Genomic DNA, 17,560 nt, shown 5'->3' on the forward strand with positions numbered 1-17,560 from the left:
AGCTGTCCTGGCAATGACTGATGTCTTGCTTCAGAGGAGGAGAGCTGCTTGCAGTAGTAACTTAGGACAGGACATGGTCCTGATGGAGCTAATCCAGAGGAGAGCCACAAAGGTGATCAGAGAAGTGGAGCACCTTTGCTATGGGGACAGGCTGAGGCAGTTGGGGTTGTTCAGTCTGAAGAAGAGAAGGCTCCCAGGTGACCTCCTTGTGGCCTTCCAGTATCTGAAGGGGGCTACAAGAAAGCTGGGTAGGGACTTCTGAGGCTGTTAGGTAGTGATAGAGCTGGGGAAAATGGAGCAAAGATAGAAGTGGATAGATTCAGACTGGATGTTAGGAAGAAGTTGTTCAGCATGAGGGTAGTGAGAGCCTGAAAGGGGTTGCCTAGGGAGGTGGTGCTGAGTGCTGAGCAGTGCTGAGCACAGGGGCAAAAGAACCTCCCTTGTCCTGCTGCCCACACTGCTCCTGAGCCAGCCCAGGATGCCATTGGCTCTGCTGCCCACCTGGGCACTGCTGCCTCATCCTCAGCTCCTCTCTCCCAGCACCCCCAGCTCCCTCTCTGCCTGGCTGCTCTCAGCCACTCTGGCCCCAGCCTGTAGTGCTGCTTGGGGTTGTTGTGGCCAAAGTGCAGACCCCTGCCCTTGGCCTTGTTCAGTCTCATCCCCTTGGTCTCTGCCCACCCATGCAGCCTGGCCAGGTCCCTCTGCAGGGCTCTCCTACCCTCCAACAGCTCCACAGCCGCTCCTAGCTTGGTGTCATCTGCAAACTTACTGATAGAGGACTCAATCCTCTGGTCCAGGTCATCAATAAAGATATTGAACAGGACTGTGCCCAGCACTGATCCCTGGGGCACTCGAGTAGTGACAGCTGCCAGCTGGATGTGGCACCATTCACCACCGCTCTCTGGGCCTGCCCTCCAGCCAGTTCCTGACCCATATCAGAGTGAATCTGTCCAAACCATGAGCTGCCAGCTGTGCCAGGAGCTGCTTGTGGTAGACAGTGTCAAAGGCTTTGCTGCAGTCCAGGTAAACTCCATCCACAGCCTGCCAGGCAGGAATCTGATCATAAAAGGCGATCAGGTTGGTCAGGCAGGACTCACACTGGCTGAGCATGAGCCCTCAGCCATCCTGTAGGTGTTTTGTGTCATTTGCCTTCAGGTCTGCAAAAGCAAAGATCAGGAACAGAGATGGTGTCCATCTGTGAAGTCTGAAAGCTCTGCAGGTGCTCTTTTCAGGCAGGTTAAATAATGTCATCAGCCTGCTGCTAATCTTTCACCTGAAGCTTTTAACAGCTTGAAGGTTTTTCTCTTAAGTGCTGCAGAACTCTGTGGTTTGGGGGGCTGAAATTAGTGGAGAAATCAAATTATGGGCAGGTCCTTGCCTAGTGTGTGATGTGCAGTGGTTCAGTTGAAGATCTCAGCTTCTTTTTAAGCTATCCTGGAAGTCAGATTTGTTTTCCAGCAGTGAAGATAGAAGGAGAATGTTTCAGAGTCATTATGCCACATGCCTTACAACCATAACTGCAGCTTATTTCATTACAAATCAGATGCATTATGATAAGCAAACGCAGAAAAGAGCTTTATTTGTTTCACTTCTGTTACTGGAGCAGCATCTTTACGAGGACTTTGAAGCACTCTCTCCTCAGAAAGGTTACCTGTGTTTGTTTTGTGTTTTTTCCTTCTAAAGCCGCAGAAGAAAGAGGAGCAGCAATCAGAAGCTAAAGCAAGTCCCAAAAAGTCATCAGAACCCACAATTGACCTTTTAGGACTTGGTAAGCAGTACACAATTCCTTCCTTTTGAATCAACCCACGGGTACTTGGCTTTTTAATGGCCACACTTTGGTTTTCACTCTGTGCTCCCACGTAGTTCGGGGAGGAATTTGAAAACCATAAGGCTGAGCCTGTGGATTTGAAGCTATAAAGGCAAATGCTTCGGGGATGTGGTTGTGTCAGTGCTTGTGTTTTGCTAAGGAGAATAATGAGCTCCTGTGGGAAGGGGAAGCTATCAAAGTGAGCTTCAAAAGGCTTTGTGGATTGTGGTGCTTCGATGTTCACGGTAATGACAATGCTGAGGTCATCTCAATTGTGTATCTGTGGAGTGCTTCAGATCATGAAGGTCCTGTATGAGTTAAAAGAACAGGAAGCTGCCTGACTGCTTCCCTGGAACAACTGATGCACTGAGCATGGCAGTGCTGGGGACTGACTGTCACCACTTAGCAGCAGGCTTGGGACAGTGAGAGAACCATAGAAGGGCTTAGGTTGGGAGGGACCTCAGAGATCATCCACTCCAACACCCCTGCCGTGGGCAGGGACACCTCTCAGCTAGACTCAGCTGCTCAAGGCCTTATCCAGCCTGGCCTTGAACATCATTCTTGAACATAGGTGTTCAAGAAAAGACTGACTGAGGCTCTTAGTGCCATGGTCTGGTTGATTGGCCAGGGCTGGGTGCTAGGTTGGACTGGATGAGGCACTTGGTGCCATGGTCTGGTTGATTGGCCAGAGCTGGATGCTAGGTTGGGCTGGATGATCTTGGAGGTCTCTTCCAACCTGCTTGATTCTATGATTCTATGATCTCCAGGGAGGAGGCATCCACAGCCTCCCTGGGAAACCTGTTGCAGAGTCTCACCACCCTCCCACTGAAGAACTTCTTCCTAAAATCCAGTCTAACCCTGCTCTCCTTCAGTTTGAAACCATTTCCTGTTGTGCTGTTGCTAGACACCATAAGTTTCATGATGTGAGAAGGGCCATGAGGATGATCAGCAGGCTGGAGCTCCTCTCCTATGAGGACAGGCTGAGGCTGTTGGAGTTATGCAATCTCGAGAAGAGAAGGCTCCAAGGAGACCTTATTATGGCCTTCCAGTATCTGAAGGGGGCCTGCAGGAAAGCTGGGGAGGGACTTTATAGGATGTTGGGTAGTGATGGGGCTGGAAGGAATGGATCCAAGCTAGAGGAGGGGAGATTTAGATTAGACCTTAGGAAGAAGTTCTTCAGCATGAAAGTGGTAAGACACTGGCACAGGTTACCCAGGGAAGTGGTGGAAGCCTCATCCCTGGAAGTTTTTAAGGGCAGGCTGGATGTGGCTCTGAGCAACCTGATCTAGTGAGAAGTGTCCCTACCCATGGCAGAGGGGTTGGAACTGATGATCCTTGAGGTCCCTTCCAACCCTGACAGTTCTCTGGTTCCATAATGCAGTCGGATTTCACAGGCTAACTTTGGATGTGATACGCAAGAGAAAGAGCTTTGTAATTGGTGTTGAACAGCTGTGCTTCTTCAGAGAGCTATGCAGAGGGCAGAGTTGATGATTTGGATGTTCCCACCCCATCATTTTAGAGGAGGGAGTGCTTTAAAGATCTTTTGAATAACAAATGGAAAGGCAGCCCGATCAGCTCGCAGCGCTGGGTGTGCTAACGAGAGCAGCACTGCCTGCTTCATTGACAGAGCTGCCTTTTAATTACTGCCTGCAGCAGGCTGCTTCAGGTAGCACTGAAAGAGAGATCACTTCAGCTCCATCTAGCATAGAATCATTGGAGAAGACCTCAGGAGCAGTGTGGGCAGCAGGACAAGGGAGGTTCTTGTGCCCCTGTGCTCAGCACTGCTCAGGCCACCCCTGGAGTACTGTGTCCAGTTCTGGGCTCCTCCATTGCAGAGAGATGTTGAGGTGCTGGAAGGTGTTTGGAGAAGGGCAACGAAGCTGGTGAGGGGCCTGGAACACAAACCCTATGAGGAGAGGCTGAGGGAGCTGGGGGGGTGCAGCCTGCAGCAGAGGAGGCTCAGGGCAGGGCTCATTGCTGTCTGCAGCTGCCTGCAGGGAGGCTGTAGCCAGATGGGGTTGGGCTCTGCTGCCAGGCAGCCAGCACCAGAAGAAGAGGACACAGTCTCAAGCTGTGCCAGGGCAGGTCTAGGCTGGATGTGAGGAGGAAGTTGCTGGCAGAGAGAGTGATTGGCACTGGAATGGGCTGCCCAGGGAGGTGGTGGAGTCTGTGTGGCTGGAGGTGTTGAAGCCAAGCCTGAATGGAGCACTTAGTGCCATGGTCTGGTTGGTTGGGCAGGGCTGGGTGCTAGGTTGGGCTGGCTGAGCTTGGAGGTCTTTTGCAGCCTGCTTGATTCTGTGGTTCTGTCATTCTGTTATCTGTTAATGCTGCTGGTAGAGTGCTGGAAAGAGCAGTTGTGCAGTGGTTTCTGCGCTGCTGCAGCCAGGGAAATGCCTATTTTGGTGCAAAATGCATTCAGAGGTGAAAGGTATCCACAAATCAGCCTCTTGCAGGAGCCAGCCAGCAACGACCTGGGGTGCTGTGGTATTGATTGATCAGCAGCATGTTAAACACTTGACAAATGCTGGTGCTGGCTTCTTGCAGATCTGCTCCCTTGTGGACATTGTAAGGCTTGTTTTAGTAAATGACTGCACTCCACTGTTCACTCTGATGTCTTGAAACTTGGGGGGTTGGGTTGGTTTGGGGTTTATTTTTTCACATTCAGGGGACACTGAAGCTGTTTGGAACATGAGAAAGGGAGAGAGAGTGTTCAGTACATGTGCTGCCTCAGTGAGGAAATGAGAAGGTTCAATTATTAATGCCAGGCAATCCTTGTGCCTGGAAATTATGCACAGCACATTCCTAAATAGATCTGAAGCAGTGAATCTTGGGGGAGAGGTTTTTGTGGAGCTGCCTCTCAGTAGAATAGCCTCAAAAGAAGCTTATTACTTAAACTGCCACTATCTTTGGTCCAGGCTGGCTGGCTGGGCCAAGGACAGTGGGGTAGGAGGTTCAACGAGGCCAAGTGTTGGGTCCTGCATTTGGGTCACAACCCCAGGAAATGTTACATTTCATACTGCAGAGTGGCTGGAAGCTGCCCAGCAGAAAAGGACCTAGGGGGGCTGGTTGACAGCTGCCTGAACATGACCCAGCAGTGTGCTCAGGTGGCCAAGAAGGCCACCAGCATCCTGGACTGGATCAAAAACAGTGTGGCCAGAAGGACCAGAGAAGGGATTGTCCCTCTATACTCAGCACTGGTGAGGCCACACCTTGAGTAGTGGGTTCAGTTTTGGGGCTCTCACTACAAGCAAGGCATTGAGGTGCTGGAGCAGGTCAAGAGAAGGACAAGGAAGCTGGTGAAGGGTCTGGTGAGGAGCAGCTGAGGGCACTGGGGGTGTTGAGTCTGGGGAAAGGAGGCCGAGGGGAGACAGTTTCCTGAAAGGAGGTGGGAGCCAGGTGGGTGTTGGCTCTTCTCCCTAGGAACAGGAGGCAGAGTCATGGAATCACATCGTGGAATCGAGCAGGTTGGAAGAGAGCTCTGAGCTCATCCAGTCCAACCTAGCACCCAGCCCTGGCCAGTCAACCAGACCATGGCACCAAGTGCCCCAGCCAGGCTTGGCTGCAACACCTCCAGCCACAGAGACTCCACCACCTCCCTGGGCAGCCCATTCCAATGCCAATCACTCTCTCTGCCAGGAACTTCCTCCTAACATCCAGTCTAGACCTCCCCTGCCACAACTTGAGGCTGTGTCCCCTTCTTCTCTTGCTGCTTGCTTGGCAGAAGAGCCCAACCCCACCTGGCTACAGCCTCCCTTCAGGTGGTTGTAGAGAGCAGTGAATGAGAGGAAATGGCCTCAAGTTGCACCAAGGGAAGTTTAAGTTGGGTATTAAAGAAATTTCTTGACAGAAAAGGTTCTTCAAGCCTTGTACAGGCCGCCCAGGGAGGTGGCTGCATCCCAGTGCCTGGAGGTGTTTCAGAGAGGCAGAGATGTGGTGCTGAGGGACATGGCATAGAACCAGACTTGGTAGTTAGACAATGGTTGGGTGATCTTAAAGGGCTTTTCCAACCCAAACAATTCCCTGATTCTAATGTTAGCTCTGTGCAGTGCAAGAGCTGAAGGTTCTGATGGATAATGAGCCCAGTGTGCCTGGCAGGGGGGCTCCTGTGGGGCTAGAGAATAAAGCCAGTGCCAGGTACTTCAGCAGAAGGGGGAGGGGTAGACTGCTCTCCTAATGCAAGGCTCAGCTCTGCTCCCTCGAGTAAATTGGCACATCAGGAATAACTTTATGAATCCTGAAATACCAATTTATATGCAGGGAGGCAGATCAGAGGGTTTTGTCTGATAGATGCCTGCCAAGTTTGGGCCTTCTCAGTAAGCTCTCTCTTAAAATTCTCACCCAAAACGTTGCTGTGCTTGAAAAGGACACTTGAAGAAGGAGCTGTGCACTGCCGTGTTGGTGTGGCTGTCCTTGGGGAAGGCTTGAAGGGTTTTCCTCTTTGGGGTTGCTTGGGTTGGGGTTTGGGTTGGTTTTTGGTTTGTTTTTCTGAAGCACAGTAGCCTTCTGTCTTCTCACAGAATCACAGACTGGGAGGGCTTGGAGGGGACCTCACAAGATCATCCAGTCCAACCCCCCTGCCAGAGCAGGGTCACACAGGGCAGGGCACACAGGAAGGCATCCAGGATGCTTTTGAAAGCTTCCAGGGGAGGAGAGTCCACAACCTCCCTGGGGAGCCTGCTCCAGGGCTCTGCCACCCTCACAGGACCTCCTCTGCTCCAGCTTGCCCCCACTGCTGCTTGTCCTGCCCTTGGCCATGCCTGAGCAGAGCCTGGCTCTGCCCTCCTGCCACTGCCCTGCAGCAATGAGAGCAGCCCACAGGCTTCTCTGCCCCAGATTCCTCAGCCTGTGCTCACAGGAGATGTTCCACTGCCTGCAGCAGCTCTGTGGCTCTTCCAAGCAGTTCTCTGTGGTCCTTCTTGACCTGAGGGGCCCAGAACTGGACCCAGCATTCCAGATGTGGCCTCAGCAGGGCAGAGTAGAGTGGCAGGAGAGCATCTCTTGACCTGCTAACCACAGCCCTTCCAAGACACTCTAGGATGCCCTTGACCTCCTTGGCCCCAGGGGTACACTGCAGGCTCATGGGCATCCTGTTGTTCACCAGAGCCCTCAGGTCCTTTTCCTTGGAGCTGCTCCCCAACAGACAGCCCCCAGCCTGTCCTGGCCATGGGGTTGTCCTTTCCCAGGTGCAAGAGTGGGTAATGCCTTAGCTCAGAAACTGCCTAGAGCTTTGCTGGGGATGGGCTAGGAGGGAACAGGCAGCTCTCTTCCCCCTGCTGCTGTTCAAAACATGCCCAGGGCTGAGTGCCAGTGTGATTCTCTTGTGTTCTCTTGGAGATGGCCCAGCCGAAGCCTCTGTCCCCAACGGAGGCACTGCTGCCGTCACAGCGCTCAGCGATGACCTGGACATCTTTGGTCCAATGATCTCTAACCCTTTACCAGCAGCTGCTGCACCTCCTGCTCAGGTAAGAGCTATTCCCTGACACAGGTGAGCAAATACATGCAGGCAGGGACACGTTTTCCTGCAGGGAATTGTTCCTCACGCAGAAGTGAAGCAGGCTTCTCTGCTCTGCTGGCTGGAGACTGTAGCTGTCCCTTTGTCACCTCTCCAAGCTTCCATACAGAATCAGCAGGTAATCTGGTCTGCCTTTGGGTCCTGCTGGGTGCCCAGCTACATTAGAGCCTCTCTTACCCTGCTGATGGTAGTCACAGAATCACAGAACTCTAGAGGTGGAAGGGACCTCCAGAGACCACAGTGGTGTTCTTCTTTGTCTTGTGCCTTATCAGATGCTATTGAATGTGTTTTTGTTGTCTGTTCTCAGCTTACTGGGCTTTAAGTCATGCTTAAGACAGCATCACAGACTGACAGGTTGGAAGGGACCCCAAGGCTCATCTGGGCCAACCTTTCTAGGTGATAGTGGAGTTGAAATGAGCTGCCCCAGCACCCCTGAGTCTTGAAATTGTCCAGTGCAGGGGAATCCACTGCTGCTCTTGGGAGATGATTCCAGTGTCTCACTGTTCTCATGGGGAAACATTTTCTCCTGGAGTCCAATGGGGATCTCCCAGGCAGTAACTTGTCCCCATTACCCCTTGTCTTCTCCATGTGACTCCTTGAGGATGATGAGGGGACTGTGGCTTGTCCTTGTCTCTCTTTGTCCAGTACTTTCCATAAGAGATAAAATGAAAGGGAAGGTGCTGGAAAGGAATTCTGAATGGACAGGATAATGTTGTGCTCACCTCAAAGCATGTCCACGTTTGATTATAATCTTGATTCTTTATACTTTATTCTCCCTTGCCTCACTTGTTGCTCAGGGCTCAGTTTGTGCAGCAGGCTGGGGAGGGCTCCTCTTTCTGACCATAAAACTCCAGCTAGAGCAAGCTTGCCACCCTGCCCTAAGCTACCTCAGAATGATGAGGGAAATGAGCTGTAGAGCTGCATTTGGCTTTGACTGTGTTAGCTGAAATACACAGAAAAATGTGAGTCTGGATTCCTCTTCTCTCCTCTGGAAGTCTCTGTTGGAAGTAGCAGAGAGGACACTACCTGAGTGCTTCTTGTTTGCTATCCTACCACCTTATGGCAGAAACGAGGTGCAGAGCCAGCTGTGAAAAGCAGCATCCCAGTTCCAGCTTCCTGGAGGCTTTAATACATCCAGTTTGGGTGCAGAGTGAGTAAACTCAGAGCTAGAATCTGTGCATGTGTGAGCAGCACTGAGCCACACCTGCCTTTCACCCCTCTACCAAACACTTTGGTGCAAGAGCAGCCAGAACCTGACAGCCTGAGCCTATTTTCCCAGTTGCAGACTGCAGTAGGGTTTCATTTCCCTCAGGGACTTAAATTACCTTGAAGGTTTTCAGCCAGTGATGAACAAAGTATTTTAGGAACGTTGCTGCTTGAAGCTGCTCAGCTGAAGGTTTACTTCAGCCTCTTTTCCAGCAGTGCTGCTCTGAGTTGCAGCAGTTTATCTCAAAGCATTTCTGTCTTCTGTTTCAACTCTGCTCTGGTCCTCACCACCCAGGAGAGGATTAGTGAGATGTGGGCTGTAATCTCCTTAATGATTTCCTAATTGTCTTCCATCATCTAACTGCAGCTTATTATTTATGCTGCTCACTGGTGAAAGGTGCTGGAGCAATGGGAGTCACAGAGTGTTAGAGGTTGGAAGGGACTTGTGCAGATCGTCAACTCCAACCCCCCTGCCAAAGCAGGGTCACCCAGGGCAGGTCACACAGGACTGCATCCAGGTGGGCTTGGAAAGTCTTCAGAGAAAGAGGCTCCACAACATCTCTGGGCAGCCTGCTCCAGGGCTCCAGCACCCTCACAGTAAAGAAGTCTGCTTGTGTTGAGGTGGAACCTCCTGTGTTCCAGTTTCTACCTATTGTTCCTTGTCCTATCACTGGGCACCACCAAACAGAGCCTGGCACCTTCACCCTGACACCCACCTCTCAGACACTGATCAGATCCCCTCTCAGCCTTCTCTTCTCCAGACAAACCAGCCCCAGAGCTCTCAGCCTTTCCTCAGCAGACAGATGCTCCAGCCCCTTTGTCATCCTTGTAGCCCTCCATTGGACTGTCTCCAGCAGATCCCTTCCTCTCTTGAATTGTGGAGCCCAACACTGCACACAGTATCCCAGGTGTGGTACCCCCAGGGCAGAGCAGAGGGAGAGGAGCACCTCCCTAGACCTTTGGCCACAGGAACAAATCATCTGTAGATGTAACACCCTGCAGCTGGTTGGGCTTTTAGTGGTGGGTGTTTGGTGACCTCCAGCTATTCCTCCTGCGTCCTCTGTGTTGCTTTTTTCCTTCAGTTCCTGATTGCCTCCATGTCTGTAAGTGACCTTTTCTTCTCCAGAGCGCCTCCACCACAGCAGCAGCAGCAGCAGCTGCCCCTTTGTCTGCGGCGTCTGGGGACCTGGACCTGTTCACCGAGCAAAGCCCCAAGTCGGAGGAGTCTGCCAAGAAGCAGCTCTCCAAAGACTCCATCCTGTCGCTGTACGGCACAGGAGCGCTGCCGCAGCAGGGCACGCCCGGTGAGTCCCTGCCGCGCCCGCCGGGCACTCAGCTCAGCCAGGGCAGCCCACTGCAGGGCACAGATGCCATCCACAGCCACCTGGGCAGGCTGCAGAGGTGGGCACAAGCCAACCTCATCAAGTTCAACAAGACCAAGTGCAATGTCCTACAGCTGGGTCAGGGCAATGCCAAGCACAACTCCAGGCTGGGCAGTGAGTGGCTGGAGAGCAGCCTTGAGCAGAGGGACTTGGGGGTGCTGCTGGAGGAGAAGCTCAACAGGAGCCAGCAGTGTGCACTTGCAGCCCAGAGAGCCAAGCAGAGCCTGGGCTGCAGCAGCAGCAGTGTGGCCAGCAGGGCCTGGGAGGGGATTCTCCCCCTCTGCTCCACTCTGCTGAGACCCCACCTGGAGTACTGCATCCAGCTCTGGAGCCCCTGGGACAAGAGGGCTGTGGAGATGCTGAAGAGTGTCCAGAGCAGGGCCAGGAGGATGCTGAGAGGACTGCAGCAGCTCTGCTGTGAGGAGAGACTGAGGGAGTTGAGGCTGTTCAGTCTGGAGAGGAGAAGGCTCCCAGGTGACCTTCTTGTGGCCTTCCAGTATCTGAAGGGGGCTACAAGAAAGCTGTGAGGGCACTTTTTAAGCTGTCAGGTACTGATAGGGCAGGGGGAATGGAACAAAGCTAGAAATGGGTAGATTCAGAGTGAATGTTAGGTAGAAGTTGTTCAGCATGAGAATTATGAGAGCCTGGAACAGGTTTCCCAGGAAGCTGGTGGGAACCTAATCCCTGGAGGTGTTTAAGGCCAGGCTGGATGAGGCTCTAGACAGCCTGATCTAGTGTGAGGTGTCCCTGGGCATTGCAGGGGGTTGGAACTGGCTGATCCTTGTGATCCCTTCCAACCCTGACTGATTCTATGACTCTAACACTCACCTTGTGAGCCCTGCTGCCTCTGCCAGCATGACAGCAGAGCTGCTCTACCTTGATGTGAGCTGTGATGGTGGGAAGAGACCTCCAGCACAGCCACGAGAAGGTTCTCGTTAGTCAGAGAATGGTTTGGGTTGGAAGGGAGCTGAAAGATCATCCAGTTCCAGCCCCCCTGCCGTGGTCAGGGACACCTCCCACCAGACCAGGTTGCTCAGAGCCTCATCCAGCCTGGTCTTTCAGGGATGAGGTGTCCACACCCTCCCTTGGCAGCCTGTTCCGGTGTTCCACCATCCTCCACAGTAAAGGACTTCCTCTTAATTTCCACTCTAAAGCCCTCCTGCTCCAGTGTAAAGCCATTGCCCTTCTCTTAGCACCACACACCCTTAAAGAAAGTCCCTCCCCAGCTTTCTTGTAGACCTTCTTCAGCTACTGGAAGGCTGCTACAAAGTCTCCCTGGCTGAACAGCCTCAACTCTCCCAGCCTGTCCCCATGGGGGAGGTTCTGCAGCCCACTGACCACCTTTATGATCCTCCTCTGGACCCACTCCAACAGCTCCACATCCTTCTTGTGCTGGGGACACCAGAACTGGATGCAGTACTCCAGGGGGGTTCTCACAAAGCAGAGGAGCAGAATCACCTCCCTCAACCTGCCAGCTCACCACAGGGTTTCTCCAAACTGTTGGGCAGTTCTCTGGTACTGAGTCCCTTTCCTCTGAGAGCTTTTAAGCAGCTCTTAGCTTCTACCATAACCTACCGGTGCCGACGTGCGAGGGGACAGAGTCAGCCTTGACAGTTATCTGGGTGCACTTCTGCTCTGTGGGCTCAGGGCAGAAAACCACCAAGCTGAAATCCTGCCTTCTCTGCTACAGGTATGTTCATGGGGTCATCTTCTATGCCATTTACCACACAACCATCAACTCATTTTCAAGGCTTTCCAGCCATGGGAGTTCCTGTGCCCGCAGCAACCGGGATGATGGGCAACATGATGGGACAATCCATGCCAGTCATGGGACAGAGCACAGGCATGATGGGAGCAATGGGAATGCCTAATGGATTTACTGGCACTGCACAAACTGGTGTGATGGGACTTCCTCAAAATGTGGTTGGACCTCAGAGTGGGCTGGTGGGACAGATGGTGACACCACAGAGCAAGTACGGACTGCAGCAAACCCAGCAAGCTCAATGGAACCTCCCTCAGGTAAGGACTTGGCCTCCCCGGGCAAGGGGGCTTCACAGGAGGTGTTGCCTCTCAGGTCACACTATGGCTGGCTGCAGGAGGAGATGGGATGTAGCCAAGGGACAGGCTGCTGGGCTGGGAACAGCTCAGAGGACCAGCTCCAGCCCAGTGCAGGATGGAGCTCAGGATAACTACATTAGCACCAGAGAAGCAGTTTTGCCAGGGTAGGCTAAACTCGGCTCTCCACTTCTGCTGCTGCTCTCAGCCTGGCACCTGAAGCTGGCCAGGGCACAGCCAGCCTGGCTGCAGTTCCAGCCTAACACATGGAAAGAGTGTTGGAATGAAGCAGCCTTTTGGTGCCCGAGAGTTGCCACGGACAGTTGCTGCTTTGGCTCGCAGCCTTCAGCAGTCTCCTCTAGGCACTTGCTCAGCCTCAGCTCATCCTTCCCCCTGGCACTTCCATCCTGTTCTTCAGTTTCTTAACTACGATTTGAAGGCTTTCTAAGAGTGGCAGTGCACACCTGGGGTGGGGTTTGTGCTTCACCAGGGAATCACTGAATCTGTTCAGTTGGAAACCACCTCTGAGATGGTTCAGTCCAAACATTCTTTGCCAAGGTTGGTGCTGAACCATGTCCCTCAGCACCACATCCCTGCCTCTGAAACACTTCCAGGGATTCATCCACCTCCCTGGGCAGCCTGTGCCAGTCTTGGAGAACCCTTTCAGTCAAAAAGTTTAATACTCCACCTCAACCTGGTGCAGCTCGAGGGACTTTTCTTCTTGTCCTATCACTAGGGAGAAGAGCCCACTCACTCCAGCCTCCTTTCAGGGAGCCATAGAGAGCAGTGAGGTCTCCCCTCAGCCTCCTTCTCTCCAGACAACACCCCCAGTTCCCTCAGCTGCTCCTCACCAGCCCTGTTCTCTCAGACCCTTCACCAGTTTGTTGCTCTTCTCTAGACTCACTCCAGCACCTGGATGCCTGTCTTGGAGTCAGTGCTCCCAAAACTGAATGCAGCACTGAAGTTGTGGCCTCACCAGTGCTGAGCACAGAGGGACAATCACCACTCTTGTCCTGCTGGCCATCCTGTTCCTGATCCAGGCCAGCATGCTGGTGGCCTTCTTGGCCACCTGGTTCATATTCAACCAACTGTCAGTAATGTCCAGTGAAACCTCTTGAAGTCAGGTATTGGAGATGTTACTGGGAGGGAGGACACAAAACCAAACCTTGGGAGCTTGGTGTGGCTGGTGACAACTATTTGTTTCTTCCTTATCCTGCTTGAACTGGAAGAATGTGATGGTTCCACACTGCTCAGTGCACTAACCCAGGGGCTGAAGCTCAGTGGCTTCTTCAGCTCAGCTTACATTATAGAATCAGAGAATTGTCAGGGCTGGAAGAGACCACAAGGATCATCCAGCTCCAGTCCCCTTGCCACAGGCAGGGACACCTCACAGTAGAACAGGCTGCTGAGTGCCATGTTCAGCCTGGCCTTAACAACTTCCAGGCATGGGGCTTCTGCCACCTCCCTGGGCAACCTGTTCCAGTGTCTCAGCACCCTCATGCTGACTGCCGTGCTCAGCCCTGTGCTGTGAACGTCTCTGAAGGTAAGCAGCATTGCTTAGATGGCTAAAACAGGCCCCTCTTTGGAGGTGCAGGCCTGGTGCTCTGCTTCCAAGAGCAGTTCTTAGAAGGTGAGGATTTCAACCCCCAGAAACGTCTGTGGCTGTCTTGCTAATGGGCTCTTTCTGGGTATCTGACTTGCAAAAGACCCAGGTGAGCTTTGAAATGAAAATCACACTGCTTATCAAAGAGCTGTCAGAGGCTGGCTGATAGAACAAGCTTTGCAGTGTCACCTTACTCCTTGCACATCAGATGTCAGCAGTGCTGCATTCCACACGTGGCAGGGGAGCTGTGAGCTGACTCCCCTTGAAGGGGAAGCAAGAAGCTTGCTTTGCTTAGCAGTTTGCTTAGTGTTGTGTGTGGAGAAGCATGGGATCTCAGAGTGGTTTTGGGCGGAGAAGACCTAGAAGATGGTTGAATCCAACCATTCTCTAACTCAGTCAAGGCTGGTGCTAAACCATGTCCTTCAGCACCACATCCCTGCCTCTCTGAAAGGCCTCCAGGGATGGAGGGGATTCAGCCACCTCACTGGACAGCCTGTGCCAGGCTTTGAGAACCCTTTTGGTCAAGACTTTCTGTCTCATATCCAACCTAAACCTGCCCTGATGCCACTTGAGGCCATTTCCCCACATCTACTCAACACTTCTACTCCAGAAGAGATGGACAGCTGGGTAAAGCTTGTTCCTCTCCTGCTGTCATGTTCACCTTCAGTGCCAGGTTGGGTTTGCAGACACCCAGGGCAGCAGACATTGTTTCACCCTGAGACACTTGTTCCTAATTAACTTTGTGTTAATTTTTCCCCCTCCTGTTTCAGTTTGACTGCACAGCTGAGGATTGCTCACTTGTGTTTAGATCAGCTCTGAATTTTACTCTCTAGCTTGGGTCCAATATTGCTTGGCCAACATTTAGATTGGGTAGTAGAGGAGAATTCTTCCCTGAAAGAGTTCTTGAACACTGGAGTACTGGGCTCCGTTTTGGGCCCCTCACTGCAAGGACATTGAGGGGCTGGAGCAGGTCAAGAGGAGGGCAATGAAGCTGGTGAAGGGTCTGGAGAACAGGGCTGGGGAGGAGCAGCTGAGGGAGCTGGGGGGGGGTTAATCTGGAGAAGAGGAAGCTAAGGGGGGACCTCATTGCTCTCTACAGCTCCCTGAGAGGAGGTTGCAGTGAGGTGGGGATTGGGCTCTGCTCCCTAGTATCAAGTGATGAGAGTGAGAGGAAATGGCCTCAAGTTGCACCAGAGGAGGTTTAGGTTGGACATTAGCACAAACTTCTTTGCTGCAAGAGTGGTCAGGGATTGGCACAGGCTGCCCAGAGAGGCAGTGGAGCCTTTGGAGGTGTTTAAGAAATGTGTGGCCGTGGCACTTTAGGACATAGTTTAGTGGCCATGGTGGTGCTGGGTTGATGATTGCACTTGGTGACCTTAGAGCTCTTGTCCAACTGAAACAGTTCTGTCATTGACTGATTTCTGTGCAGTAAGAAGCACTAAGCCTCATCCTCATCTTGAGTACTGCCTTCAGTTTTGGGCTCCCCAGTTGAAGAGGGACAGGGATCTGCTGGAGAGGGTCCTGCAGAGGGCTGTGAGGATGATGAGGGGACTGAGCACTGCCTGGTGAGGAGAGGCTGAGGGACCTGGGGCTGCTTAGTCTGGAGAAGAGAAGACTGAGAGGGGATTTAATCAGTGTTTATAAATCTCAGAGGGTTGGGGGCCAGGAGAGAGGGGACAGGCTCTGCTCACTGCTCCCTGGGATAGATCAAGGAGCAATGGATGGAAGCTGCAGCACAGCAGGTTCCAGCTCAACACAAGGGAGAACTTGTTGACTGGAAGGGTCCCAGAGCCCTGGCACAGGCTGCCCAGAGAGGTTGTGCAGTCTCCTTCTCTGGAGCCTTTCCAGCCCTGTCTGGCTGTGTTGCTGTGTGCCCTGAGCTAGATTGTGTGGTCCTGCTGTGGCAGGAGAGTTGGACTGGATGATCTCTTTGGGTCCCTTCCAACCCTTGACATCCTGTGAGCCTGGTCCAGGCTGGATGTGGCTCTGGGCAAGCCTATCTGGTGTGAGGTGTCCCTGCCCACAGCAGGGGGGTTGGAACTGGCTGAGCCCTGAGCTCCCTTCCAAGCCTGACCATTCTGTGAAGTGTGAGGAAAGCTCCTTGAAGCAGGCTGCCAGGCCGAGGAGGCAGCAGTGCCTGGTGGCCAGCAGCATGGTGCTGCAGCAGCAGTGCTGCCTGGGCTGACTGGGCTATGTGTGTGCTCCACAGATGAATCAGCAGATGGCTGGGATGAACCTCGGCACCTCCAGCACCGCCATGGGCTTTGGCCAGCCCCCCCCCAGCACAGCAGCAGGCTGGACTGGAAGCTCCTCTGGTCAGACTCTCAGCACACAACTGTGGAAATGAAAGTTGCAATAGAAGCCTCACCCCCCAGGAGGGCCACCCTGACATTCCTCGCTCCGAGAAGTTTTACTTTTGCTGTCCCCTCTCCCTGTACAAACTCTTTTCTCCCCCCTCCCCCCCTGCCCCCCCAAGCTGTTCAGATTAAGGATATAACTGACTGACCGTGTCGTGGTCTCTGTTGATTTCAGTTTGGTGTAGTGACAAAGCAGATCAAGAACCCATCGAGACATCCCTGGCAGCCTTTGCATTCAGTCCTCACGATTTCATCTATTTAAGAAGCTGCTTAACCACATCCTGATGATTTTTGGGTTGTTTTTTATTTCCCTCCCCCTCTCCTTCCAAATTCTAGAGCCAATGTTCGCATATAAGGGATGTAGCTATCATGTTAGGAATATCCAAAACCAAAAACCAACAAGTACAAACCCTGCTCCCCACCTCTCCCCCCACCACCCCCCTCCCACATTACCCTGTAGAAGGTACTGTATGAACAGATGTTTAATCATATATCAATAGAATGTAAATGTTATCACTGAGCAATGTTCTCTAGTGTAGCCAAACCCATTTTCGTTCCATCCTCCATTTCACTGTGATGTTCTTATGGTGTGCATAACAGGGAATGTGGTTACTGGAAGGAAGATAAACCTGGATGTTGCTGGCATTCTGACTAATCAAAGAGTTTATTCCATTTCCAAACGAGGCCTGGATCCCCCGGGGAGTTGGCTGCGACAAGCACCCAGCCTGGCTCAGGAGGCGCGGACGCGGTGCCGGTGCTGAGGAGGAGCAGCAGAGTGTGCAGCCAAGGCAGCAGCTCCCTGTGGACAGCCTGATCCCCCCTGGCAGAGAGGTCCAGGTTTATGACAGTGATTGTGTTTACATTTTATGGTGCCTCGTAATGATAAAATGTTATTTCCCTATATTAAAAGGATCAATCCAGAAACGCTTGTGGGGGCTTTTATTTCATCCTTGGATGCCCTATTTGGCTGCTCCTCCTTCTGGACCTGTTTGACTCCCGTTTCTTCAGGACCTATTTGACTGCTCCTCCTTCTGGACCTGTTTGACTCCCATTACTTCAGGACCTATTTGACTGGACCTGCTTGACTGCTCCTTCTTCTGGACCTATTTGACTCCCATTTCTTCAGGACCTATTTGACTGCTCCTCCTTCTGGACCTGTTTGACTCCCATTTCTTCAGGACCTGTTTGACTGCTTCTCCTTCAGGACCTATTTGACTCCCATTTCTTCAGGACCTATTTGACTGCTTCTCCTTCAGGACCTATTTGACTGGACCTATTTGACTGCTCCTCCTTCTGGACCTGTGTGACTCCCATTTCTTCAGGACCTGTTTGACTGCTTCTCCTTCAGGACCTATTTGACTCCCATTTCTTCAGGACCTCTCTGACTGCTCTTTCTGGAAGGATTCTACTTTAAATGAAGGGAAACCCTGTTCAGTTTGGAGGATCCATTTATGCAGGTGTTCAGGTCATAGATAGTTTGCATTGGGCTGGAAGGGACCCTTCAAAGGTCATCTTGTCCAAATCACCTGCAGGCAGCAGGGACACCTCTAATTAGAGCAGGCTGCCCAGGGCCACATGAGGTCTGATCTTAGATGTCTCCAGGGATCCCTGGGCACATCTCTGGGCAGCCTGTTCAGT

At 52.5% G+C, this 17,560-nt stretch overlaps 1 protein-coding gene across 2 annotated transcripts in view; it reads left to right on the forward strand.

Moving 5' to 3' along the window:
- SMAP1 (small ArfGAP 1) overlaps positions 1–16,846 on the forward strand; it is a 66,789-nt gene extending 49,943 nt beyond the window's left edge. For both annotated transcript variants that reach the window (XM_064164159.1, XM_064164160.1), the window contains 5 exons: positions 1,684–1,768; positions 7,142–7,269; positions 9,652–9,829; positions 11,598–11,926; positions 15,775–16,846. In XM_064164159.1, coding sequence (XP_064020229.1) covers positions 1,684–1,768; positions 7,142–7,269; positions 9,652–9,829; positions 11,598–11,926; positions 15,775–15,912 — 858 coding nt within the window. In that variant the 3' untranslated portion in view covers positions 15,913–16,846. The remainder of the gene's footprint in view (positions 1–1,683; positions 1,769–7,141; positions 7,270–9,651; positions 9,830–11,597; positions 11,927–15,774) is intronic.
- The last annotated feature ends 714 nt before the right edge of the window (positions 16,847–17,560 follow it).

This window comes from Pogoniulus pusillus, chromosome 25, assembly GCF_015220805.1.
Source record: "Pogoniulus pusillus isolate bPogPus1 chromosome 25, bPogPus1.pri, whole genome shotgun sequence".
Lineage (NCBI taxonomy): Eukaryota > Metazoa > Chordata > Aves > Piciformes > Lybiidae > Pogoniulus > Pogoniulus pusillus.